At 43.0% G+C, this 26,627-nt stretch overlaps 2 protein-coding genes across 2 annotated transcripts; one reads left to right on the top strand and one right to left on the bottom strand.

Annotated features, from left to right (window-relative positions):
- Nucleotides 1-4,765: 4,765 nt before the first annotated feature.
- exoc5 (exocyst complex component 5) lies at nt 4,766-15,095 on the bottom strand. The gene is made up of 18 exons (XM_008283308.1): nt 14,904-15,095; nt 14,426-14,520; nt 12,508-12,655; nt 12,201-12,395; nt 10,711-10,775; nt 10,441-10,469; nt 10,198-10,307; nt 9,959-10,003; nt 9,697-9,837; nt 9,527-9,609; nt 9,231-9,440; nt 8,972-9,119; nt 8,773-8,881; nt 7,315-7,435; nt 7,109-7,195; nt 6,890-6,998; nt 6,511-6,726; nt 4,766-6,014 (listed from the first exon to the last, which is right to left on the bottom strand). The coding sequence occupies exons 1-18, from the start codon at nt 14,928-14,930 to the stop codon at nt 5,826-5,828; spliced, it is 2,127 nt and encodes a 708-aa protein (XP_008281530.1). The 5' UTR covers nt 14,931-15,095; the 3' UTR covers nt 4,766-5,825.
- Nucleotides 15,096-15,167: 72 nt separating this feature from the next.
- Nucleotides 15,168-21,385, top strand: ap5m1 (adaptor related protein complex 5 subunit mu 1). Its single transcript, XM_008283295.1, has 8 exons — nt 15,168-15,370; nt 16,690-17,350; nt 17,450-17,677; nt 17,774-17,913; nt 19,068-19,153; nt 19,249-19,361; nt 19,550-19,646; nt 19,731-21,385. The coding sequence occupies exons 1-8, from the start codon at nt 15,303-15,305 to the stop codon at nt 19,811-19,813; spliced, it is 1,476 nt and encodes a 491-aa protein (XP_008281517.1). The 5' UTR covers nt 15,168-15,302; the 3' UTR covers nt 19,814-21,385.
- Nucleotides 21,386-26,627: the final 5,242 nt, after the last annotated feature.

The following is a 26,627-nucleotide window of genomic DNA, read 5'->3' as shown; positions in this document are numbered from 1 at the left end:
TGCACACATTCACACACATACATCTCCCTTATTCAGTACATCTGCATTTCATATATATCATATTTGCATCTTTTTTATTTTGTAAAATTGAGCTTTTTTTTCCCCTGTAATTTTATCTGGTATTTAAAAAAAAAAAGAAAAAATCTATTTGTGTAACTTTGCAGACGTGTTCAAATTATATTAAAACAATATTGTTATTTTTATTTGTTAATATAAATCACACTAGTACTGCTGGTGATGTGATCCGCGATGATGCATCCAATAATTTGTCCTCATTTTTACCCCCATTTTTTTTTTTTTTTAGTCAAGCCAGTTATTTATATAAAACATTAAAAACACCAAACTGCTTGCAATATAAATTTACAAATAAGAACAAGTAATAATATAATTGAAATCCACTTTATTAACGATTGGACACCGTAAATAAGTACAGATTTTAAATATAGGTTTATTTTTCTTTTGTATATTTATTTATGTATATAGTCATTATTTAAAATGCATCTATGTGCTACTATATATATTATCCATACATTTAAAAAACAGTCAGCACACAGTAAATTATAACCAATACTATGAAATAATACAAATAAAATATTTAAGTATTCAGTGTCAGACTTTTGTCAGAGTAAAATAAATGCATCTCAGCTTACAGATCTGTATAATTTGTACCTTTACCTCGCAGAAATGTGACCCCTTCGACCTTTTATCCAGCGTTTCACTCTGTTCCACTTCCTCAGTAGATAAAAGTGAGGATGAATGGTCTCTGTGGGCATACCAAACACTGAGCATTATTTGATTCACATTCCCCTGGGTGTTATGACTGGGAAATAATTGTACGTATTTGTATTTGTTTCTTTTTCACTGTGGTGTGCTCTGGGAGATTCTTAATACCTTCTAGAGATTATACGGTAACTCCCAAACTCCCATGATTATAATTAAGCCTGACTTGGTTATAAAATGAGCAAATAGCAATTTAGTTTTGCATCGTGTGAGGGAGCATCTCTGTGTGTTCCTCTGTGTCTCCATACATCTTTACATTTCTAAATATACTTGTGATGATGGTGCTTGTGAGTTTGAATGTGCCCGTGCATTTTGTTTGTGTGTGTGTGTGTGTGTGTGTGTGTGTGTGTGTGTGAGGGGAAAGTGCTGCAGAGGAAAAGCCATATATACGGGAATGTTTGCTGCTCAGGCATACAGACTGCTATCATCTTTCTTCTGGCAAAAAAAAAAAAAGAAGACAAAAAAAAAAAAAATCACAAACATTCCCCCATCCATTCTCTTTCTCCTCCTTATTCTCTATCTTGCACTCACTCTCTTCAGCTTTCTTCCTCTCTCTTTCTGTATCACTTACAAAGGCAGCCGTTTCCTCCAAAATGAGGCCACGTACGGAAGGTATGCAAATGAAATCATTGCTCGTGGATTAGAATGGGACACCATATACCCTAAATCATGATTGTCAATCATGGCTGGGGATTAAGGGATATGGGCTCACAGACCTAAAAAAGCAACATTTCCCCCCTCAGGCAGATCCCCATTGTGAGAAGCTCTGAGGAAGAGAGGGCTCCACAGGGGAGGAGAGCAACACTGGAGCACTAGTGCCCCCTTCTGTCTGATGTTCACGGCACCGTTTCATCATCAAACACAGCCAGTCTGAACAGAAATAGAGGCTGGCACACACAAGCCTATTCATTTACATTCGACGTAGCCGCAGGCAAAAGCTTGATTAGACAAATGCACATGCTTTGGTGATGCAGTGTTTCATCTTCAGTGGAGGAGAGAGAGACCTCATTTGTTTCTCTGGCATGTGTGCAGGCTTGGTTCAACATCAGTGGGTTAGGAGGGCCATAGGCCTGACAAACGTAACAGATGTTTGTTTGCCCTGTGAGTGAATGTGTTTAGCACCGAAGTCCCTCAACCATCGGAATCAATTTGTTTCTTATACTGTGTGATTTTAATATGTGCTGCATACAGTACGCAGTTTTAGGTATGTTTGTTCTACATGTGCCATCAGTGGTGTCTGTGCATCAGTGTGTATTGTGGATTACAACAGCTAGATTGCACCTTTAATTTTTAATTGGACTTTTAATCACACCGCTACTATTGTTATTACTAATGACACGCAATAATTATAAAACAGCGCGTTCAAAAGTGCGACAATACCCTATGAAGTGTGTTAATATTGTGGCAAATCAGGCTTCCTACTTCATATTTGGGAAGTAGTGCAGCTCCTCACACGGAGACATGTTTAGTGGATTGTGTGTGCAGACCCTGGAGCCCTCAGCTAGAGTGCCAGTCTGTTCCTGTGGAGCAGTCAACCAGACAAACCCAGCCAAGAGAGAGCAAGGCACAGGCACCGGGCCAGGAAATAGCACTGGAAAACACTCCACTACGGCAGAGAATTAATAGTGTTTTTATAGGAGATGGGGGAGGGTGGAGGGAAAAAAAAAAATAAAAAAAAATAGGACCAACACACTAGTTTAAGCGTCATCAAAAGGACGGTTGCGTGTGATTGCGGGGATCGAGGGAGGGTTTCGTTAAGCCCCGCCAGACTAGACCTGGATAATAAGAAAAGTGAGCAAAGGAGGAGAGTTGGCACCGGTCACATCCTGCACAGTGAAGCCCTCAGCTGCCCAAGACTGAAGGTGGTGTGGCACCTGTGCCTTTTTGGCCCCGGCATCATACGGGCAGGAGGTCAAGGCCAGGGCAACATCTGCATCACATCAGAGGGTCTGGCTGTGTGCCCACGCCACAGAGGAATCCTAAAGAATAGATCTGAAAATGACCACAAAGTGTTTTTTTTTTTTTAAATGAATATCCACCATAGATGTATTTATTCACCCTTATTAACCAAACTGATCAGCTTTAATTTAATGATTTCACATATCTTACATTCAATAAATCTGCAGGATTTACTAGCGTCGAGCATTTTGAAAGTTTTAAGAGACATTTACCCACACACAGAGTCTGGTCACAATTACTAATTTTAGCATCCTTAATATCCTCGGCTGTCTCCTGCAGCGAGTCCACCTCGGCCGTCTTTCCAACGGTCGCTAAAATAAACCGGCAAAATTGATATGAGCCACCAGCACACTAAAGAGCAAATCATTATGCATCATTAGGTGAAGATTTAGTTTAAACGTGTTTAGCAGGAATTAAGCAAAGCTGTTGTTGACATGGATTGACTGCTGTAATGCTTTATTGTCAGTGCTCCAGGAGGCAGAGAGAGGGCCGGCCTAGTTGGGGGAGCAGCTATGCGCCGAAAGCGAGGATTTACGGGATGTTGGGAGGACGAGCCCGGTGCGCAGAAAGAGTGGACAAACAGGAAACTATGGTTGATGATTTGGCAGCGGAGACAAAGGGAGGGAGATGCATGAAAAAAGGGTAAACAAACGAGGGTGTACGTGGTCAATGGAAGAGGGGATGCAAATGCAGATTTTTGAGTCTTAACTCGTACGTGGTGATGTTTCCACAGGCTGCCGGTGCCTCAATCTGCACACGAGAAAGTCCCATTTAAAACTATAGATCAGTGCTCTAAATAGCAGCTTTAAAAGATTTGGGTTGGAGCCACACTGTAGCTTAAAAGCCAGATTTGCTGGCGGAACGGTGGAATTTTTACACCAGCATTCTGAATTTTCAACTTCAGGAATCAAGCAGTTTGGGGGAAAAAAAATAAAAAAATCTGCATCTTTGCCTGACACTGCTGACTGAACAGAGCTTCCAGTCATGTTTTCCTCTTTCAGGGTTTAAAAAAAAATGGCACTGCACACAGCAAAAGGTCATCACAGTCCACATTAATATTACAGGTGTGATGGTTTTAATTCAGAGCTAGTGAGAAGGTTTCCTAAGTGGCTGAAAAATATCCTGCAGGGTGAAAACTGCTGCGTTGAACCGGGAGTAGAATCAAACGCGGAACAACTTGTCCACGGTCGGCTCAACCGCAAGTTTTCCTCTCCTGTCCTGACACCGGTGTATGTTTGTATGTGTTGGAGTCTTTATGTTTCTGAATGTGTATGCAAGAGCTGCTCAAACTGACGAGTAAGAGAGGACAGTCTTATCCAGCTCTCCAGTGTTGACAGTATTGCTAATCCCCTCCACCTGCTCAAACACCCACCCCAAAAAACACATCCCTCCCCCTCTTCCATGTGCCTGTGCTGGGAGTCCCTGGGGCCAGGCTGCGCCTCTGCCTTCGTCTCCACAACAGTTATCGTCTCTGGCCCGGCTCCGCTCCCCCAACCCTTTCCCGCGCCACGCACATTAATCGCCGCAAAAACAAATAGTTTTCAAATGTTTGGAAAAGACTCGCTGTTTGCATCAGGGCCTAACAAAATAATTTTTACAAGCTATCCAGTTGTGATTAGGGCTGAGAGAATTGAATTTATATGGCATTGATAATATTAATATTAGCCTAATTAATTATGTTGTTTGAACTTGCACAGCACAGTGTGTACCTTCTACACAACACTAACCAGCCGGCGCTGGAACTGAGCTCTCAGCCGTCTCTATCTCCCCGGCTCTCCCCCAGTCCATGACTACTGCACACAATTCATCAACTCGTAGATATCTAATCCCCTCTGGCTCTGCTCACTTCCTGAAGTCTAAGAAAGAACTTTACTCTGGTGGCAAGAATTCCTATGAATACTTGATGACTTCTATAGAAAGGAGGAGTGTTTCATCTCACTTTGAAAGTGACATTCGCAGAGAGAACTGCCCAAACTTTCTATTCACAGCTCCACATTTATGACGGATACGCACAGACGGACAATAATAAAATGCAACATATTTTTATTGAGTCACTAATCAAGGTAAACAGCAGTACAGAGGGAGCAGCTTCGTGTAGGAGACGGTTTCAGGCGTCGGGGACATGAGCAACCTTCTTTCTCAGTGCAGAAGACAGATAATGTGAACCTCCTCTAAGCCCTGTGTGAAGAAGTCCCTTCTAGTTTGTTTCCCTAATCATCCGAGGTCAACGTTTCAGCGGCCCCTGACCCAGAAACACTGCAGATCAGGTCAACAATGTCTTTGGACTGTGCGCACCACCAGATGAGCAAGTGTTGATCTGTGCAATTACAGTGACACATACTCAGTGACCCATCGCAGCAATCATCTGAGCCATGAAGGGGACCACCCAAACCTCCAGAGAGGTTCTCAGACCTGTTTAGAGTTCAGATCACACTTCTCTGTGATGGCCTCTTGACCTCTACTTTGTGGTCAAGGGTCAGAGGTGCCAGAGGTGGTCATGTGTCTCTCTGTTAACCAGACAGAGCTCTATCTCATGCTTGCTCAGGCCTTCTCTGCTGGGTCTCCTACAGTTCATTAAAAAGAATAGCTGTTCCCAATACGCAGTGCTACTGCAGGGCCGGCTGTACAGCACGATTGTTGACAGTCTCCCTTTAAAGCAGCTTTAGGGTATTTTCCTGTGCACAAGTGCAGCCACAGAATTTATATATTTGGCACAATCAAAAAAGTATTTTTTCCTTACATAAGCACAGAGATCAGTCTTGTCCATTTACTTATAACATGTCAGATATCTAAGCCACATGGATTGGTGATGGATTAGTATTTAAAAACAAATGGAATCCTACGTCAATAGACATTTAAATTTCTTCAGCTTGGAGAAATAAACAATGACCGAAAGTAAAATGCACATTTCCCACATTCAAGGAGCAGTGGCCTTTTGTCTCCATGAAGCACAAAGCAATCCCAGTACAGTCTGCACGCTGGGGCCGGACCGATGCGTCCACTGAAGCGGTAATGGGTGTCTTCAAGGTGCATCATCTCAAAGCATAATTTACTGGACGGAGCGCAGCGAGGAGTCGAGTCAGTCATTAACTGAAATGTCGGCCCAGTCTGGCTGAACGGTAGTCCACTCTGAGCTGGACAAAGGCGTGCAGGAGGTTCCGGTCCAGGTTGGTGAGCTGCTCCCCTGAGCAGACCTGCTTCAGGTTGTCGGGAGCGACCACCAGCAGGTTACAGAGGGCGTGGAGTGTGTCGAAGAGCTGCAGCACCAGAGGAACCTGGAGGAGAGAGAAGCACAAAAATGCTTAGACCTTGTGAGAGACGTACACGTTATAGGCTTTGATTTGTGGTGCACTCAAGACAACGCAGGAGGTGAAACTATTCTGACTTCATTATCAAACAGATCCTGTCCTATCTATTGACAATATGATTGACTACTAGGAGTTGCTTTGTTATTTGATCAAGACAACTTTCATCAAATAAATACTTATTGCCTTGTGTGGAAATTAACTCGCTTCTTGACAATTAACAGCTGTCTTGACAAAAAAAGCAAAAAAAAGTTTTGGAATTTTGCAATGGTTGGTCGACATTTTTATAATGAACCTTGAATCAAACAAACTCAAATAATCAATGATGCAGTCAATCCATAGCTGCAGCCCACAGAGAGCATTCATTTGACCGCTTCTGTAATGTCAAATAACAGGTAGAGCCTTTGTACGCAGAGCCATGTTTGCCCTGTGACCAGTGCATCCTGGACCTATGCCCCCCGCTCACCCTGAAGTCCTTGGCGCATCGTCGGTATTCAGCCACGTCGCAGATGGCCAGCATGCCTCCCATTGAGCTGTAGCTGTACTGCTGTAGATGCTCGTGGATGAGCCGGTGGAAACGAACGCCCAACTCCGTCAGCACTGTGTCCACATTTTTCCCATCCATGGACTTCCGCACGTGCTCCACCTGGCGACTGACGTAGGCGCATACCTTGGAGCACGCCTGGCAGGAGGAAATACGCACAGAGATGCCGAATGCAGATCAAACACTAACAAAGTCTAAGAACAACAATGTGAGGAGATGTATCAGTGCTTTACAAGTTGCTCATTTGCTTTGTTTTGCATGTGAGCTCAGACATAGGAAGCTGAGGGCTTTCAGGTCTTACTGTAGTGTACTGGATCATGACATTGTTCTCATCCTCAGGCCTGAAATCCGTCTTCTTCTGCTCCGTCGCCAAGATGTGCTTCATCTGTCCCACCATGCAGTTTAGTGTTCTGTTTGTATCAGAATAATACATCAATAATACATCATGTGCTATTCTATGTTAGGTTGCACTTATATTAATGATGAAACACAACTTATGGGGAAGTTGTTTGCCACTGACCTGTCAATCCCTGTGTCCAGCTTCACCTCCATCTGTTCAATCACCTCTTTCTTCTTGTGCAAGCACTCTGCCAACTTTGGCGATGAGCTGGAGACGGAGATGAAAGGACACATTCAAAGTGCTTCCGTTTGCATGAAAATCATAAACTTTTTAAGAACTCAACACTATATGATGTGTAAGACTTTGACCTTTCACCCTTCACTGACCTTATCAAAGGCATGAGCTGGTCGTTAAATTGCTTGTCAAACAAGTGGAAGATAGAGTTTGCTTGTTGAACTACGTCCAGGAAGTACAGGTTGGCATTCTTGGCATCAGATGAGGGAATCGCTGCAGATGGAAGCGAGAGAGAGAGAGAGCGAGGAAAAGTCAGGCACGAAACCAAAAGGTGGCTGAAAGCATGAATCAATATGATTCACATAGAGCAGAAAACCACTGTCGCCTGCTGTCTGTGGCAATGCATGAAACAGAAATTCTCATTCACATTAATGCTCTGCTCCAGCAGCAGACAGTGAGGAGAAGGTAATCAAACCACGGGGACATCAATGATGCATTTCTTTAATGCAGAATGTACCTTATGAATCGAGCACCGGGAGATACCAAGTACATGTTTAGTTCCACTGTTGCTGCCTGAAAATGATAAGCTGTCTCCTTATTATACAGCCCCGTACGAAATGTAAGGAAATGCCAGAAGCACAGCCTGCTTTGCATCAAGGTAACTTGGGTAGTTCACTTTTTGCAGTTTTAAAAAAAAAAAAAATCGTTAACGGCCATAAAAATCTGTCGGTTATAGCCTAGAATGGTATCCATAGCAACAAGCTTCATGTAGTCCCCCCGACGAAGTAAAAGGCTATACAGACAATTGAAGGCACATGAATGATGTCACAACTCGTTTCCTTCAGGAGTCAAAGTAAAACAACCGCGGTGACGTCACTGATCTGGATGTGGCCTGTCAGGCGACATGCTTCAAGGTTTTAACTCACACGCTGCAGCTTTCACGTTTCAAAACCAAAAAAAGTCACAAATCACCGGTGATTTTCAAAGGATCCTCCACATGCAGCCAAGACACTGCTCACTAGTATTCAACAATGAATTCACAAGGGTATAAGTCACCGGTCAATACATCATCATCATCATCATCATCAAGAGCTGCATAAATGAAAAGCTGCAGCAGGACGTCCATAAAGAGCCCTCTGGTCCAGCCTCCGTTGCTGCTGTTTTGTTAAGCCTGGGTGTGCTTATTACAGAATGTTAAAGATAAATAGAAGACAGAAATATAGTGTTATTATCTAACCCTGTCCATATCGTCCTACTTGTACCAGTTTTTGTCTAACATCAAAACTTGCATCGTGACTGTAGTATCATGCAACTTGACTACCCATTTCCCAATTAGCTGTTTGATTAAAAAGCTTCTGCTATGAGTTGACAGGGACTGGCTGAAGGCACAGTTAGTTTTAGATTCTGTGAGGGCGGACTGTGCCATCTGGAGGCCAGGCTGAACCTGGCTTTTGGGTTCTGCAAAGGACACACACTTGTGACCTGCATAACTCGAGGGATCCAACCTCTGGGTCAGCTACACTAAGCAGTGCAACAGGGATTTTTACAGTAGGCTAAATGAGCACACACAAAACAGAAATTATAATTAGAATGAGGTGAGCTGGATGTACCTGAGAGACCAATCTCCAAGGCGTAGTCAATGTGTTCCACACAAAGATGGTCGACCAGCAACAGGAAGATTGAGAAGGCATTCTTGGGCAGGTCAGAAGGATCTGAGAGCTGTGTAACACCAATGAAGAAGAAACAATTAGCTTTCTCCCAAAACACTGCATTCGCTCCTTCAGTCTACAGAAAGCAGAGTCGTCTCACCCTGTGACATCTCTCAAAGGCATGACGTGTCTCCTGCAGCAGGTTGACAACAAGCTCAGGGGACAGAAACGTCTCCCCGTGGGTGTCAATGATGGGGCCCAGGGGAAGGTTGGTGCGCTGTCGGATCCGTTCCTTCAGCTCCTGAATGCTGTAGGCAGACAGATGCTGATTATTTAATTATTTCAATATTATTTATAACCTTTAATCTTCTCCCTTTGTAAAACCAAGCACATGAAGTAAGCCGCGGTCTAAATCTGACCTGCCAGTGCCAATGGGGCGTTTCTGGTGGTTCTTGGAGTCATAGTATCGCTGCAGGATCATGGCACCACGTGTGCGGAGGTATTCCCTCTCCATGTCGATGTAACTTTCCAGGTATGAGGAAAAGATGCTCTTTATCAGCTTGGAAAGGAAAGTGTGCTTGTCTGAACCCAGGTTGAACTCTGTCAGCTTTGTGGCTAATGCTGTAGTCCTGGAAAAGTCACATATTCAGAAATAGGAAACAATCATTACTGTGTATAGGATGTGAATCAAATTACAAGTGAACAAGTCAGTTACCTGGTGTAAAGGTCATAGAGGTTCTTGAGGTACTGTTCTACATCAGAGTGTCGAGTTTCGTCCAGTTTTTCCCTTACATGTGCCTGCAGACACAAAGCCAGTTAAGTATAACCACGTATGAGACACATCTAAGCACTGATTTCAGAAACGGTTTATCGTAGTAGAATTACCTGCAGTTTGTTCTCAAAGATGTTCTGGATGAGTTTGGCCATGACAGTCTCTGGACTGCTGAAGACCTCGCCCACCTGCTTGTTGACCCTCTGGCAGAGGGCTGCAGTGTCCTCAAACACATCGTTCCTCAGGTAGGCACCCTTAAAGGACACACAAACAAAACACGCAGGGAGACAAACAAAATGTAAACGCAGTGTCCGTAGATATTATTGTCCTAAAGTGAAGCGGAATATTCATAGAAGAGAGACTTTACACACTCACTTCCTGACACTGCTTGATATAAACGTCCACACAGTGTGCATAGCCCTTTAACAAAAGACAAACGTGTTACTTTTTTGGCAACGTAACAGACCAGCGCTGTGCAGAATTTAAAGACAAGCAAACACGTTAGTACATCGTGTATGAACTGAGTGGCTGTCACATAATCACATTAAATAAAGACTAAAGATAAATGAAGGTTCGGTAAAACGTGAACGCTAAAGACGTCTCTTCTAGGTCACCTTGAAATGCAACAGAACCGCTGCAACCTCCCGCATACGTCCGATCTCACCCCTCCGCTGGGCTGCAGTGAACTCCTGGATTAACTGCCGCTCCAAGTCGTGGTATTTACCTGGTTACATAAAAAAAAAAAAAAAAAAACACATGCAAAATGTAATATAACCCCCACGAAACTTCAAATATATTGATACTAGAGACAGTTCAGAGTAGCCTACAGTAGCTGAGGAGTACTGTCACAGACTTACTTGCAATTTTTGCCTTGACATCTGCAAATCTGTCACAAAAAGAAAATCATAAATGACTAAAGAGGAAATTACAAATTAGAAATCAATATAAAAAGGAAAAATTAAAGTGGGTTTTTATTTTTAGAAACGATACTGAATTAACATGCTGCAACGTTTGATATGTTTTTGTTGGGCTTACACTGTGAGGAATAGACGACATAACTAACACACCACCTTCCTCTTGTTTGACAGAGCTCTTGTCTAAAGCTGCCTCCAGGGTGCCTGACTCACCTGTCGAATGGCAGCTCCTGGGCAATGAGATGCAGCTTCTGAATGATATCAGCAGCCTCCTTAATCTGAAGAAGAGAGAGAGAGAGAGAGAGAGAGAGTGTGAGTGCGAGTGTGTGAGAGAAAGATGTCAGGTGGGGGACAAAGAGAAGAGAGCACGACGGGACCGTGTGAGGTGGACATCCAGACAGAAACTGGCAGAAAGTGGGCAGGCCGCCGGCAGTGTCTCCACTTGGGGGATCATCATCTTAGAGCAGCCCTCCTCCACCTCCCCGTGTTGAACAGGGAGCTGATAACAGACAGGCTGCGCTCACCTGGGCATCGGCAGCAGCAACAGCAGCAGTCCTGACTTAGCAGCACATCCAACTCTTTATTGGCATGCCTTTTCTGAATGGGCTGTAATCCCACAGGAGTCTAAATCGCCTTCAATAATCTGTCCGGCCAGGGATATCTGTCTAAAAAAGGGGGCCCTGTCGAGAACCCCCCCCTCCCCCCCGCCCCTCCCGACATACACGCTGGCTGAAAAAGCCCCAGACCAACGAAAGGCCCGCCGTCCGCAACTCCTCTGTTCCCGCAGATGCCTGCCTCAGCTAACATCATTACTCTGCTCCCGTGAGGAGGATCCAGCCTTTCTGCTCGGCGAAGGTTTTCTAAGTATCTGTCCCCCAGCTAAGATTAGCTAAATCCCATGTAAGTAATGTAGCCGTCTCCCTGCAGTCAGGGTTTAGCAGCACTTGTCTCCACGCTGGCGGCCCAGCCCTCCCTTTCAGAAGGATTAGCAAAGCCATCCCCCTTCAGCTATTCACTTGCAGCTTTCCTCTTTCCCCCTCGTCTGGAGGTATGCTCAGGAAAAGGAATCTGGCCAGATATTTCTGCATGCCTTTCCGGAAAACTAGCTCCATCTCCAGCTTTCGTCTCTGGGATTGACCCCCAGACTCACTTCTCTGCATCCCACTAATGATGTTCCTAGTAACAAGAATTAATCTAAAGCATCCCAGTCTCTCTACTGTCACAACAAAAGTGTGGAATCAAACTTTTAGGGGCCGCTTGTCTACCATCAGCATGGCCTCTGCGTAGACAGAAACTGAGTGTGTGTTTCATCTCCCAGCATGCATGTTATCACTGCCCTTACATGTACCATCTTGCTACAAGCTCTTTCCCGCTGTAATGCGACACAAAGCTGAGGACCAACCAAATTCTTGCTCCTAGACAACCTACTGTAAATGCAATTAGGTTTGACATGAGCATGTTGACATCCATGCTAGTCAATCAGCCAGCTATTGTCAGACAGCAAATGACAGTTTATTAATCCAAATTAGCCAAGGGATCCAACTAAAGGGATAAACTTGACAAATTAATATGGATGGTTTACCTCGTAATCCTGTTCATTCTCACCTCCAGCAGTATCACAGCAGGGACCCTCATCAGTGGTCACACACACACAAACACACCTCCACTGATATGAATGAAACGAACATGTGCAGCGCGCTCACCTTGTCTGGGTTATTGAAGACGTCACTGCGTAGGTCTCCATCCAAGAACTCATTGAAATAGGTCATCAGACGCTGAGCTTCCACGGCCCTCTGGCGAGGCGTGTTGACCCCTTCCAGCTGGTCGCCAAGGTGACAAACCTTGGTGGCCACATAGCTAATGTGCTCATCAAGCTCTTGGAAATGCTGGAAGGCCACCTGAATTGACACAAACCAAAAAGGGCGTCAAATAGAAACACAGATCATTTGTGACATGATGGATTTCAGAGATATTAAGATGAGGTCACTGAGTTCATTTCACCACACAAACCTGGTTGCTTCTCTGTAAGTCTTGCACTTTGTGGGCAAATTCCTTGGCCTCGCGATGACACTGGTGCTCAAGCTTCTCCACCTTCCGCTGGATCTTCTCATCCAGTTGCTTCAGCTCCTCGATGTGGTTCTCAAACTCTTCCAGCAGCCTATCACAGAGGAGAAAAGGTGCAAACATTCAGAGCCTTCCTCTGGTCCAAACAACATAAAGTAGATCTTTGACAAACAACAGGTTCGTGTAAGGAGTAATTGCGTTCCACAAGGTTAAATCTGTCCCACTGACCTCACAGTTACAGTTAATAGTTACAGAATAGTGCCAGATGCTTAATTCCTGGGTCCCCAGACTTAAGAAGCTCTGAAAACTAGCAGCTTCGTCAGCTGCATTTTAAGTGCCATCAGGACTGCAGAGCAAATGTTCTAAGTCAGCACCACATTTCACAGAGTGGAAACATCCCAAAATGATGAGTGTATAATCTCCTGACTAATTCCCTCAGCACTGGCTATAGCTTAAAGACATCTCCCATCCCTTCCCAACAGACACTCATTCCCTAGCTGGTGACTCACAGTATGGTGGCCTCCACAGATATGTTGTCTCTGACTCTTCACTAAGAGCTTCCGAGGAGGTGGTGGTGGCAACAGTTTGTGGAGGGAGTAGATAAGGCAGGACGGATCTACAGTATAGTTAAACTGTTGTGGCATTTTTGCTTACGAGATGCAACTCTGTTCCCGAGTGTAAACATCATAACAAACATGCAAAGGATTTTTAAACATATTTATTTCTCGATTTTCTCCAACCCATCAAAAACTGTAATTTAGTGTAGCGGAGATTGAGATGAGCTTTAGTAAGTGCAAGTGGAGTTGCACTGTTTTTTTTTTTTAGAAAGTTGATGTTGACAGTTGTGAATAAATAAATAAGAACATATATTACAAAATAAAAACTTAAACCATATTGAATTACTTTGATATATTATTTTTGGAACCCGAATGAAGTGGGGAGACGCTTACTCTTGACCCGATCAGACGTTGTCGTAATGTACAAACAACAGCCGCAGTAACAGAAAAATAAAATTAATTTTTTGAGGATGAGAGAAAAACAAATTCACACAGATGGACATGTTTTATTAATGTATTAGTATTACCCTGATTTGATAGAGAAAAATGTCTTCATTAAAGCAACTGATTTATTTCAGAAAATGTTTGAAAAGATGAAAAAATAATTATATTGTGGCCAGAGAGACTGAATGAAGAGGTGGCATTGTTGAAGAAAATTATTATACAGCCAGTGATCAGGTGTGAGATTATAAATTCATGAATAAACCATCCTCTTGAGAATTTAGTTTGCTACTGCAATACTAGTAATTAGGCAAAATGTGCATAAAGACAGCAAAGCTAAATGAATACAAGAATAGTTCATACAGCATATTATCTGTGAACTTTAGTAAAAAGCAACTGGACTTTTCCATGTGTGTAAAACTAATAGGTCAGTGATGAATCAAGATATTTTTGATGGAGGAACTTTGCGGGCAGAGGGCTCAGAATTGCATTAAAGGTATTTGATAATTGGTGACATAGACCCCGTCCTCTGTTTAAAGATAGCTGCTTCAATTTAACAGAGATGGCTTCTCTCACTCCTCTCTCAAATCATCTGTTTTCTCTGTCTAGAATGTGAGCACTGCACCTATTAAAACAGAGAAGTCTATCTGCTTTCCCCTGAAGCTCTTAAGGTTGTCTGTGTGTTGTTCATTTCTATATACGCTTAATAATGCAGCATCAGTGAGCTGCTTTTAAGGTAATGTAAGGCTGCAATAAACGACTTAGTATTCAGTAGCCAGACAGATGGCAGTCCACTGTGTTATGTCCTCACATTTAAGGGGATTGAGACGTGGACTGTAAATGTTTATGACAAGCACTTAGAGTACCTTTTGGGGTCAAATGCCTCAGCTCCTCCTTTGGAGCCTCCTCCAGGAGTCCTCCATGCCAGCCTTTCAATGTACTCATCTGCATCAAAGGGCTCCTAAAGGGAGAGAAAACAATGAGTGAGGTTATGACTACCTCAAAATACAAAATCAGTAGGCCTTCCAGCAACAATAAAACGACATTAAACAGTTCAAGCCGTCTGATAAAACGTCAACGTCACACTCAAACTACATGAGCTCTGATTTTACTGCACACAGACCACCAGTAACTGCTACATCCTCCAAAAAGCGAACTCATATAAATTTCTTTCTAGTTTACGACATAAAACCAGTTCCTTCCCAGCAGTGCAGGTCTTTAGTAATTCCTAATTACACACTGTGGAGATAAATAAGGTCAGGACCGTTAAGCTACCGTTAGTGATAGTTAGCCACTTAGCTAGCCTCGTAGCTAACAGTCGTTGCAGCAGTCATTTTTTTTTACCTCGAACAGCTGAGCAGTTGTCGCCATATTCAAAGGTCCAGCTGGCGGCGCAGTGAGATGAAATTTAGGAGAAGGAACACTGCGTCGGCAACACCGCCGACTTCTGCATGGATTTGGTGGTTTGGTACAGTTTTGTCCTTTGTTGACAGCTAGCTGGTTGGTGAGCCAGCTTCCTGTATGGGAGAGAAGGGTGGGGACAGCTGCCGCGAAGTGCGCAGGCGCGAATGTCAGCTGATTGGTCGGAGGTGTCACATGAGCCGCCAGCAGGAAGGAAGTCACAGCGTTGGTGATATTTACAACACAGAGAAATATCTGAAACTACTGCACGACAAGATGTAAATATGAGCCTCTGAAGTTGCTTTTTTTTTGTAAACTGAGGACTTCATTGCAGCCGGACAAATGACTATACGTGCTTTGTGGATTATTTCTCAAGAAAAAGGAGAAAATGTGTCAATACGCTTTTCAAGGTTTGTGACTGACTTGTCATTCTTCTCGTAGATAGACTTGTTTTGACGTAGAGGATCAACTCTAATATTATTACAGTTAAACTGAAACACTGCTTTCATGAAGATTTTAAATTTCATTCTCTCAAACAATGATTCGGGGAGTCAAACAGTCCTGATGTCATTAGATCTTAGTGCAGCATTTAACACTGTGGATCATGAACTAGTCCTACATAGACTGAAAAAATGACTCTCAAGTAGCTCAGATCATTCTGGCAGAGGGTCTGTAGTGAGTATTAGTAATCAATGATGTATGAAATTACTTGTCCCTCACATTCCATTTTCGATCTGTGCATGCTTCCCCTATTCCAAGACTTTAGGGTTTCTTATTAAAGCATGTAGATCTATGTAGTGCTGCAACAAAACGTCTATCAACTTAATCAAGACAAAACTGAAATAATTATATTTGGCAATAAAAAGTAAGAAGACTGGAAATCCTGGAGATTCAGAGACTAAAAACTAACATTCAGGTCAAGAATCTAAATGGGATCATTGACAAAGATGGAAATTTCAGCAGCCTAATGAAACCTGAAACTAAATCCTCACTCTGGCGTCTTAAAAATAGCCAAACTCAGAAACTTTGTGCTCCAGCAAGATTTAGATAGACTCATGCATGCTTTTATTACTTCTAAGGTGCACTACTTTAATGCACTCTTCGCTGACCTCCCTAATGAGACATTTGCAACTCATTTAAAATGCTGCTGCTAGACTACTGACAAACACCCTGAAGGGAGAGAGAGAGAACACATTACTCCAGTTCTTAGACACCTACCCTGGCCTATAGGTAAATACAGATAAACATATTTAAGACCCTTTAAGTCTCTGAATGGTGTGGACATAGAGATATTTTGATTACACACCTGGAAGGTCACTCGGATCTGCAGGGAATGATCAGTTGGTGGGAGTTCAGACCAGATACGATGATATAGTCTTTAGTCATTATGCTGCCCAGTGCTGGACCCAGCTCCTCTTAGAACTTAAATTAAACCTAAATAATTCAGTTTTTTAAAATAAAGTCTTGTCTGAACTTCCTGTACTTTTAATAAAATTGTCTCCACCTTTATCCTCTTGGTGAATAAGTTTCATAAAATTTCTAAAAAAGAAATGAGTGTTCACTTTCTTTAACTTGTCTGTTGTACTTCAAATATGTCTGATTGCATTTTGTCCTGTTGTATTTTGTATTTTATCTTTTGCATGATTACATTTACAACACTAACATCTGAACATGATTGGTGCTATTTAAATAAACAGTATTTTTCTATGCCTTTTGTCTTCCCTCACAGGAGGTTTTCTACTGTGGAGCACCGTGCAAAGAGTCTGGCAGGTTCCTCATACGTAGCAGTCCCAGAGGAAAGCACCGTCCTGCAGCTCCTGCTCACTGAGCTCGGGCTGTCGGACCCAGACAAGGCTTACGTAGCTCTCAGAGATGATTGCCTTCACCGTCCTCGGTCACCAGCCCTGGAGCTGCGTGTGGATGGTCCTGGAAAGGGAATACTGTGGCCGATGTTGGCCATCTCACAAGGGCCTCTTATCCTGGCTTGCCTGCCTTTAGTGGATGTCCCTCCTGAGCCGCGGCCACCTCTGGCCAGCCTGCTGTCGGTCTCTCAGGGTCTCACGCTTCTGGCAGGCCTGCAGACTTTTCTTCTTGGCTCAGGGAGTAAGCCTGATGGTGAGGGGCTGGTCTCTCGTCTGGCAATGTTGCCCTCTGTCCTCCTGCAGGTTTGTCCACTTGGCACACCTCTTGATGTGCCACTACTGGGGCCACCTGCTACACCCACATTGCCTGCTTCCGCTGGGAACCAGAAGCAGCCCGCCTGGAAGACAGGACTTCACCGAGGCCGAGCTGTGGTCAACGTAGCACTGACAGAAACAGTACGCTCCATGCAGTATGGTAACCGGAGCAGACAGGACCTGTGGGATGTTTTTGGCACTGTGACATGCAAAGTAAGTGCCTAGTGTAATGAAAAGCATCTCATGTCATAGCTTTTAGCCACCCGCTCTCCTACCTTGTATGTGAATGCTTTCCTGTCCTTCTGTTCACAGTGTGAAGTGGAGGGAGTGCTACCAAATGTGATGGTGACCCTCTCACTGCCTCCAAATGGTTCTCCACTGCAGGACATCCTGGTTCATCCCTGTGTCACCTCTTTAGATTCTAGTATCCTGACAGCTAGCAGTGTGGATAACTGTGACGGCTCAGCTTTCTCTGGGCCATATAAGTTCCCCTTCTCCCCTCCTCTGGAGCCTTTCAGACTATGCAGCTATACTTCTCAGGTATGAACCTTAACTTAAGATCCAAAAGCTTTATAATTACATGCATGTGTGTTCATTTTGTGAAGGACTCCTTTTGAAATTCATTTTTTTCATCAGGTCCCTGTTCCCCCCATCCTTGGTTCCTATCAGCTGAGGGAAGAGGAGAACCAGGTCCATGTGTCGGTAACCCTCAAGCTTCACGAGAGTGTGAAGAACAGCTTTGAGTACTGCGAGGCACACCTGCCGTTCTTTAACAGGTAAATGGCACAAGAGAACAAAACTGTTTATAGCTTCTTGCCCTTTGTTGTCTTTGGTGATAGAAATATGATCCTGCAGTGATTAAGAAATGAATCTCTTGTGTGAGCCCCTTTAACTGCCTAGAAATCAGTTGCATGAAGACAAACTAAATGGTTTTGGACACATATTATGGTTTCTAATGTACTTAAGGAATTCAAAAATATTCAAATTAGAATAATCAAGGGTGCTCCTACAGCTCACCTAGTTGAGCGGGCGACCCATGAACAAGGGCTGTAGTTCCCCAACGCAGCGGTTGTGGGTTCGACTTCCTTTGCTGCAGGTCTCTCCACATTCTTCTCCCCTCTTTCCTGTCTATCTCTACTGCTCTAAATAAAGGCGAAAAGCCCCCAGAATAGATTTTTAAAAATTAGAATAATCAAGTATTTTTTGAAGAAAAAGTCCTCCAAAAGACAGTCTCTTACATTTGTAATATAAATCAGTGCCTTCCAGCCTCCTTATTCAAATTGTGCAGCTGTATGGAAAACACCTGCACTGATCTTGGTCCAAAATGTGATAACTTAGTCACTGAAACTAAAACTCTGGGTGCGTTCAAACACCCATACTGCCATGCTATACAGTATGCCAGGAAAAAAATAATTAGTATGTCCCAATACATAGTACGTCAAAGGTGATGTGCCAAAAATACCTGCATGTCCTACTACGTCTGATGAGATTTCGCAGTCTGCGAGCCAGCGTGCTTTTCTGACCATTCTGACTCATAATTCTCTGTGCGGTTACATCACATGCATCACAGTGTCTCTCGCCAGTATGAACAAGCTTGAGTCACAGAGAGCACGCAGACAGATAACGGCTCACTGCAGACTGCGATGGTAAAAGCTTAAGGCGCAATATTGTGATGAAGTAGAATATACGATTTGGAATGCAGCTTACGTCGTGTAACCATGTGGTAAAATGCTCTCTAAGAAAAAAACAGAAACGTCGTACGAAAAACCATTACGGTGTTTGGTTCATACATGTGTTTTCTGGGGTCAGAGATCATGTTTTGTCCTGCGTGTGTGTGGATATTTTACCTCACAGCAGTAACGAACTCATGCTGATTAATGTAAACATTTCTTCAGCTGCGTGGTTGGTAATAACATCTGTGTCTGTGCAGAGATCAGATGGGAGTCGCTGAAGTGAAGGTGAGCTACGGACAACTGGACGTTTCAAAGGAGAAAAACCTGCTGGTCTGGGTCCTCGGTAAGAATCGTGCTTCTGTGTAAAAACTCATTTTTACCGTTGCTGTAAATTTCAAAAGGTAACTAATGACTTCATTTATTCTCACTGTTATGTAGGACAAAAGTTCCCAAAGTCTCTGGAGGTCACAATGGAGGGAAAGATCAGCTTTTCTGGGCCGACGAAAGGACCTGCTGACCCCCTCTGCACTGGACTCACTGCCTACATTAAAGTAAGTTGGTGGTTGTTATAAAAATGAGCAGCAGGTCAAAACCTTTATGGTCTTTACATACGGGTCAAATGAATTTAAAGACAAGATAAGAAGATTTATTATTCATAGTACAGCTAATCTCTAGAAATGAATTAATATACAATTACTACACTGTGAAATAATTAACAAACTCACTATTTTCTTGACAGTTGTATTTCAAAGTGCCTGACATGACGTTATCTGGGTGTTGCGTCGACCAGCACTCGGTGCAGGTTTATTCTTCTGCCAAACCACGGATTGCAACGTGTGAGTTCACAGCAGTGCCAAAATGTTTGCTGCATGCGTGTAACTTACATGAAACTAAAGGTGTTCTCTCTGTCCCATTCTCAGCCCGAGAACTCACTTCCAAAGACTACTTCATATGGAATTCAACAGGTACTGCCCCGGTAGCCTCCGGACAGACGATGATGTAGCACAGAACCTCGGCGGGACGGTACATTCACAAGACTGAAAACACTGTGCTCGGTTATATTCATCTGTTGCTCTCCTGTTTAACTGGAGGGAAAGATACAAGACTGAAACACATATTAATTAACATTCACGTGTAATTCACTAAGTCCAAACTTTGGCTGGAAGAAGTGTTTGTTATGTTGATGGGTAACTGTTTCATAAAGAAAAAATACCTGCCCCCGCATTTCAACTTCTTTTATCCCCCTGCCTTCACCCTCCCTCCACATTTATCCCATTTCAGACACAAGGGCCACCCCTTGCTCTGACAGTCCCACTTCAGTGACTCTCCATCAGCCGGATAATTAGCAGCTGGGGCCTTGTCATCAGCTGTTGTAGGCCCGGTGGAGAGGGGCGGCAGGACTGTGAAAGGCCAGGCTGCTCTGGCCAGTGTCTTGGCTACAAAAGGCTTCTCTTTAGAGCTGGCAGGAGTCCTTACCCACACCAATCACTCGCCCACCCCCACCTCCTCCTCCTCTTTTGACCCCATCCTCGTCCTGTCAACTAGTGGCTAGTTCAAACACACAAGCAGGCTGTGATTGAGCGCTGACCCTCTGGCCCTCTGAGACTTTAAAGCAGCCGGTCCCATTCAGTGAGCAGGACCTGCCTAATTGGTGAAAAAGTCACAAGGACGGTAATGGTCGGTCTGCCTGTCGAGGTTGCAGAGGTGCTTCAACTCAATTAATGTGGAACTTAAAGTCGATGATTCTGATCTTCATTCATGCAGCACGATCTTCAAGGTAGACCTGCTTTTATGTTTGATGCTGAAAGAAAACCTGGTTTGTTCTCCACAGTTTGCCCTACCTGAACTATGCATGTTACTATGCAGCATTTCTACCACATGAGCTCCACCTCAGTGTATTAAGTTGAATGAATAACTAGTCGACGAAGGGTTAAATCACAGGAGATTGTGCCCCACTATTCCACGGCAGCCAGACTCCTCTGAGTGGCCTCATTGTCTGCTGTTGGCCTCTTGTGCCCCTTGCTGGTCCAAATGCTACATTCTCACGTGGATTTCCACTCAGAAGGCTGACCATGACCAATCCTCTGTCAATTGGAACCAATTGCTCACACGGCATCCTTCACCTTCTTTTTATGTAGCAGTACGGAGTGGCAGACACCGAGACCTCTCGGCTCTCCCCCTCCACGATGATTTGGCTTTAAGGCCCAGTGTGTGTGGCTAGCGAACTGGAAAAGGAGAAGTTTTTTTGAAGAGTTGGGCCACTCTAAATCTCCTCAGTGTCCCAATATGTGGTCAGTCTGGCTCCTCAAGTCTGCAGTCAGTGGCCTCTCACTGGCAGACTTTGCTTTGTTGATTGAATAGCTCGCTAAGTAGGTGGACTCGTTTTAATGTGCTTCTCTGCTCCGGTGCCTCCAGTCCATACCTTTTGGGCTTTTACTAGCACTGTTTTTTTTTTTTCACAATCATCCATTTATTTCATCTTTGTTTACTGTTGTTGACAAGAAAAGAACAGTTTTGTACAGCAATCAGAATAAAGATCACACGGTCGAAATGGATTCGTGAGAGCGGAGCAGCATGGTGGGTTGTTACGAATCATTTACAAATCTTGTAATGATGTTTAGCTGTAAATGTTTAAACTGATTTTTTTACTAAAAGGTTTTCCACACCAAAACATTTGATTAACTATTACACACGCCGCGACTGTTATCCACTTAACTGTGGAAGTTCATCCACTGTGTCCCTCAGCACAATCATGACACCCAGTGGCAGAGCACAATAAAAGTTCAGATTGTCGTGATTTGTCGAATGCATTTTAATGCGCGTTTCTTTTATTGAAATTACTCAACCTCCGCCAGATTATCTGCGCTGATTTAATTCCCCCCCCCACCACCCCTGCTGTGTGATGTGATCCCAGCGGTGTTCATCTGAGGCGTCGTGCCTGAGGACCGGGCTTTTGTCAGCCGCTGTGGCCCCAGGTGTTTGGTAGGGGTCCAGTTCCTCTCAGCCTCTCTAAGTCCGCCTAAGAGCCGGCCTCGGGGAGACCACTTCAAGAATGATGGTGCAATTAGCAGTTTCCTGTTTTCAGTCTGATTATTCTTCAAGAGGCTTTTATTTGCTTTCAAAAAAAAAAAAGACAGGATATGTTTGGACACTGAAGGATTCTTTTGTGCCGGTCTCTTTACCCGGTATCCAATAATAGACCTGCAGCTTCAAAGCTAGCCGGTCCAAATCCTGACTCTTTGAACTGAGTTTAAAGTTTATTTTTTTGAAGTTTGCTATCAGTGTTGTAGAATTCTTGATGAGCTTCAGGTTTCATTAGGTTCAACAGGAAGATTTCTTACGTCAGTGCATCACTTTCACCCATAGAGGGCACCATAAACTTAGAAATACGTCCAGAACATGAGGAGTTTTGGATCATCATGTTCAGTTTGGTGCCTTAACCATAAAAGACCATCCTGTATATGAGGACGATCATTTCAGAAAACTTGACTTTATTATTGTAAGTTTGTCTTGGTCCAATGGTGCAATAACTGTTTAGTAATTAATTAGCATCACCTGACTTTAGCTCTCTTCTAATCCTGATTACTGAATACAAAAAAGTGTTCTTACTCCAGCTTACAGTCCAAGATCCCTGGTGCTCCTCTTATCCTCCCAGTCTGACAGCTTCAAGCAGATTCAGCCCACATCCAGCCACCCGTCTGCTCTTTCTCCTTTCACCTGGTGGGTTTTTGTCTAAAAAAAAAAGTCCTCTATATCCAGTTTGTTGAACAGTTGAAGAGTTCATTTGCAAAAACAGATAACTCCATGTTTGTATATTTTAAGAAAACTTTTTTTTGTTGTTGTTTGCTTGAGATAATATCAATCAAACTGAAGCTGAGTGGATTTGACTCAGTAGAAATAGAGATAACTGAAGTTTGATTGATGTTGTCTCAGGTAGACGATGGGACAGTGGGTTTGTGAAGATGGAGTTATCTGTTTTTGCAAATGAACTCTTTGATTCTTTCTGCTTTTCTGTTTTTAAGACCACGAGCTCGATCTTCTTTGATCGTTTCATCTACAATGCACGGAAGCTGTTTGTTCGGCTCATCACTGTGTCTCTTCACCAAAGAGAGGTTTTGGTTCCAGGAGGCAGTTGGGGTCCAAACATTTTCCTGTGGTCTCATCCCAGAAGATGTCCCTCTCTGTGGGTCTTCTCACGAGTTTCAGCCTCTGGATCCCTCCTGCATCGGGACCTCCAACTGAAAGGCCAAATAAAAATGAGTCAATACACCAGATATAGTTGGCATCAGGTTTATCTGTATAGATGTGAAGATGATCATTTGTGAGCCTGCCGGTGGCTTTGTAGACAACTTTATGTCTTCTCTTGTCTCTGGCTTGTCTGAGCCGATGCTGATGAGCTATCTGGGCCTCCAGAAACCCTCCCTAGAAAGGCCACAAGAAAGTGTTGGAAAGTTCATTTACTCGACTAGTATTTAAAATATTTTTATTTTACTGGGCTGTTTGAGGTGTTAATGTCATACTTCTGTTCTACCACATTTCAGAGGGAATTTCTTTTACATCACTACCTTTAGTTTCTTTTGAGGTTTTGATTTTATACAAACATATGTATGGACTAGTAAGAGTGCCAAATTACAAAATAAATCAATAGAAGAATAATGAAATAAAAGTGGAAATAAAAAGAAGAATAAATGAAATAAAAAATAAATAATGTGGCAATAAAAGGCAATATTAATCAAAAATGAAAGAAAAGGTGAACAAAAGTAGAAATATAAAGACAAATATATAATAATAAACATAATAATAGATAATTTTTATTACTTTTTATGTTTATTTTTATTATTATTTATTATTAATTTTTTTAATTTACTTTTTAAAAATATTTTTAACATGTATTATTTTTTAAATTATTTTTCTATTTTTATTTGTTTTATTTTTTTTATTTTATTTATTCTTCTCTTTTATTTCCACATTTATTTTATTATTCTTTTATTGACTTATTTTTGTAATTTGGCACTTTCACCACTCCATACATGTGACATATAAAATGTAATGAACTGTTCCAGATTAAAATACTAGTTGGTACGCGCTCCCTTTTAAAAAGCGATGTCTGATTGGAGGTATTAGTTGTCAGTAAGTACACAAAAGAACAATTTCACCTCTTCTAGGATGGTTCAATACAAATTCAAATGGTTTGATGCACATAGATGTCTAATTGTTCAAAATTTTGCCAAAAATAACAATCACTAAGTTGCATATAGAATAGTTCATCAGTATTTAAAATGCAATCACATGCAAGTACAAGTACTTTGCTTCAAATACCTGTAGTTTAAACTCAAGTCAAATTTAAAATGCAGATCTTTTATGTTGTTGTTCTAGTATTTTTACTTACTAAATTCCACCCCTGCGATAAACACCCACTTATAACCATATGACGTTACTGTGTGTGATCTCCAGGAGTTGTAACTGATGAAGCGTTTTCCTGCTGATGGAGGTGAATTTAAAGCAAACTGTTCTCCTGGAAGAATCATGGGACTGTTAACACTGTGCTTCTCTTTGTGTCGACAAGTTTGTATCTAATGGTTGGGACTTTTCTGTTCCCTGTACCCTGAAAATAGAACCCGTGGAGGGCCAGTCATGGCTGCAGACCACCCTACTTTCCACTCCACCGGCACTTTAATCAGATCCGCTGGGAGAGGAGAGGAAGGGCTCACAGCTGTCTCTCTCCTTCTCTTCCTTTCCACCCCATCTTCCCTCTTCTCTCTCTCTTAAGCACTGCTGCACAATTTTTCAATGTAAAAATGTATGATCTGAATTATTGATGTTACAGAAGCACTCCAACCCTTCCATACTTTGTCCAGATGCTTTACCTGAATCATTCTGCTGGTGCCTGTCTGGCCGGTTGTAAAAAGCTGGTGGACATCCCCATCTCTGCGGTTCCTGTCCTACAACAAACATTGAAATTCCTTATTGGCTTCTGAGAAGGTACGGGGGTGATACTGGGACAGTCAGGAGAGATGTTTTTTTTATTTTATTACCATGGCAGTTTGATTGGCAGCGCGTGCGTGGCCAATTTGAAGGGCCAGCGGTTGCAGTGCCTGAGGAGAGATAATGATGGGATGTCTGGGTAAAAATCACAAGCCGTCAGAACCAATAATGCTAAATTATGTCTCCCGGAGTCCCAACGCGGGATTGAACAGATGAGAAACTTCCCGTGTGAAGCAGAGAATATAGCCTGTTGTAGTTAAGTGTATTAGGCAGCAGGATCGGTTGGCCGTGCTAACCTGGGCTCTTCTGGGTGGATGAGAGTGAATGATGCTCGAATTGGCGCTTTGTTTTGAAAGGAAGGTTCCTGCAGGGTTTGGTTCTTACAGCACACACATGCACACACAATGAGGGATGGGTTAAAAACAAAAAATCAATCAAAGCATGTGGGAGTGCAAAAGTTGGCACAGACTGACCTGAGAGTAAAGACAGAGTTATTTCTTGTTTCAGTGGAGGCAAAGTTGTCTTCTTCCGTCCCACAGATCCTGATGGCTGCTCCGTCGTCAGCGGTAGAGCAGGAAGGGTCCACTGTGGTTTGGATTCATCTCCGTTTTCTTGCAAGCTATTACATGATGGGGCCACTTTACGCAATCTGGGTCTGGAGTCTGTGGAGCCCATTGTCCTGGTTTCTATCCATAAAGGCTGACACACTAAGATGCTTCTGCTCCAGTACGAGTTGTGAAGTTCATCAGCTAAAATATCTTTCTTAAAGTTGGGTGTTATTTCTAATGTTTTCTCATGAGGTTTCTGTCACCGTAGATCCACTACACCTAGTCTAGATGTAAAGTCTCTGCGGCTTTTTTGGCCTGTCCAATAAAAAAAACCTCATCAGAATAACTTTTACCTCGACACATTTGTTCCAGCGGCAAAACCTCTTCCACATCTCCCCCGCTGGCAAACTTAATGTTTGTCCCAAAGCGTTTCTGTCTGCTGCCAAAGGACAAATGCAATTTTTTGGTTGTGGTTAAAAGAGTAGCGCGTACTCTGTCCCTGCTTTCATATCCGAGTCTCTCGTTATAATGAGCTACGTTTCTATGGCAACTCTCCCCACAGGTTACTCTGTAACTCATAAGTTAATGCCTGAAAGAGCCTGTTATTTCCTTGCAACCCCCCCTCTTTGCTATCTGAAAGCCCCAGAGGGACGAGGAGAGAGGCAGGTTCGTCGGAAAGTTGCTAACTGACTGAAAAATAAGACTCCAGAAGTGCTCGTGAAAGCACAGCGGATCACACTAGTCGGGTTGTAGTCGTGCAGCGTGTCTGTGATTACTTACAAGACAGTTCCTCCCTTTATATAGTTCATTTTTTGATATTGTGGTTCTTAGACACATGATTGCTCAAAGCATGGCAGTCTGTTGTTCCACTGTTTTGATCTGTTAGATGCTGTAAGATTTTGCAGAGATGTTCATGGTTCCCAGAGGATGAGTCCTACATCAAAAGTAGGAGGTTAATAGTTTTAGTTTTTACCAAAATATTCTGGTTCAGTTTGACCTATATTGATATTCCCAGCGGCATCATAGAGTTGCATGGCTGGAGACGCTCTGTCCTGTTATTAGTTCAATTATTTTCCATTTTTCCAGCAGCTTAAGACACCTTTTTGGTTTTCTTTGTTGTTGTATGTTTCAAAAACTGATTTCGGAGCCATTTTCCTGCAAAAAAACGACAACCGACATTTAAATCTTGCAGAAGGTTTTGTGATTCTTCCTCTTATTTTGTTATCTCCCCTTTCTAAGAACTGTCACCAGAGCAGGAGTTTGGGTTGGCCATTCCAGACCCCC

The sequence above is a fragment of the Stegastes partitus genome, unplaced genomic scaffold (genome assembly GCF_000690725.1).
Source record: "Stegastes partitus isolate 25-593 unplaced genomic scaffold, Stegastes_partitus-1.0.2 Scaffold8, whole genome shotgun sequence".
NCBI lineage: Eukaryota > Metazoa > Chordata > Actinopteri > Pomacentridae > Stegastes > Stegastes partitus.
Note: the sequence above shows the minus strand (reverse complement) of the source record. Positions and strands in the feature narration are given on the sequence as shown.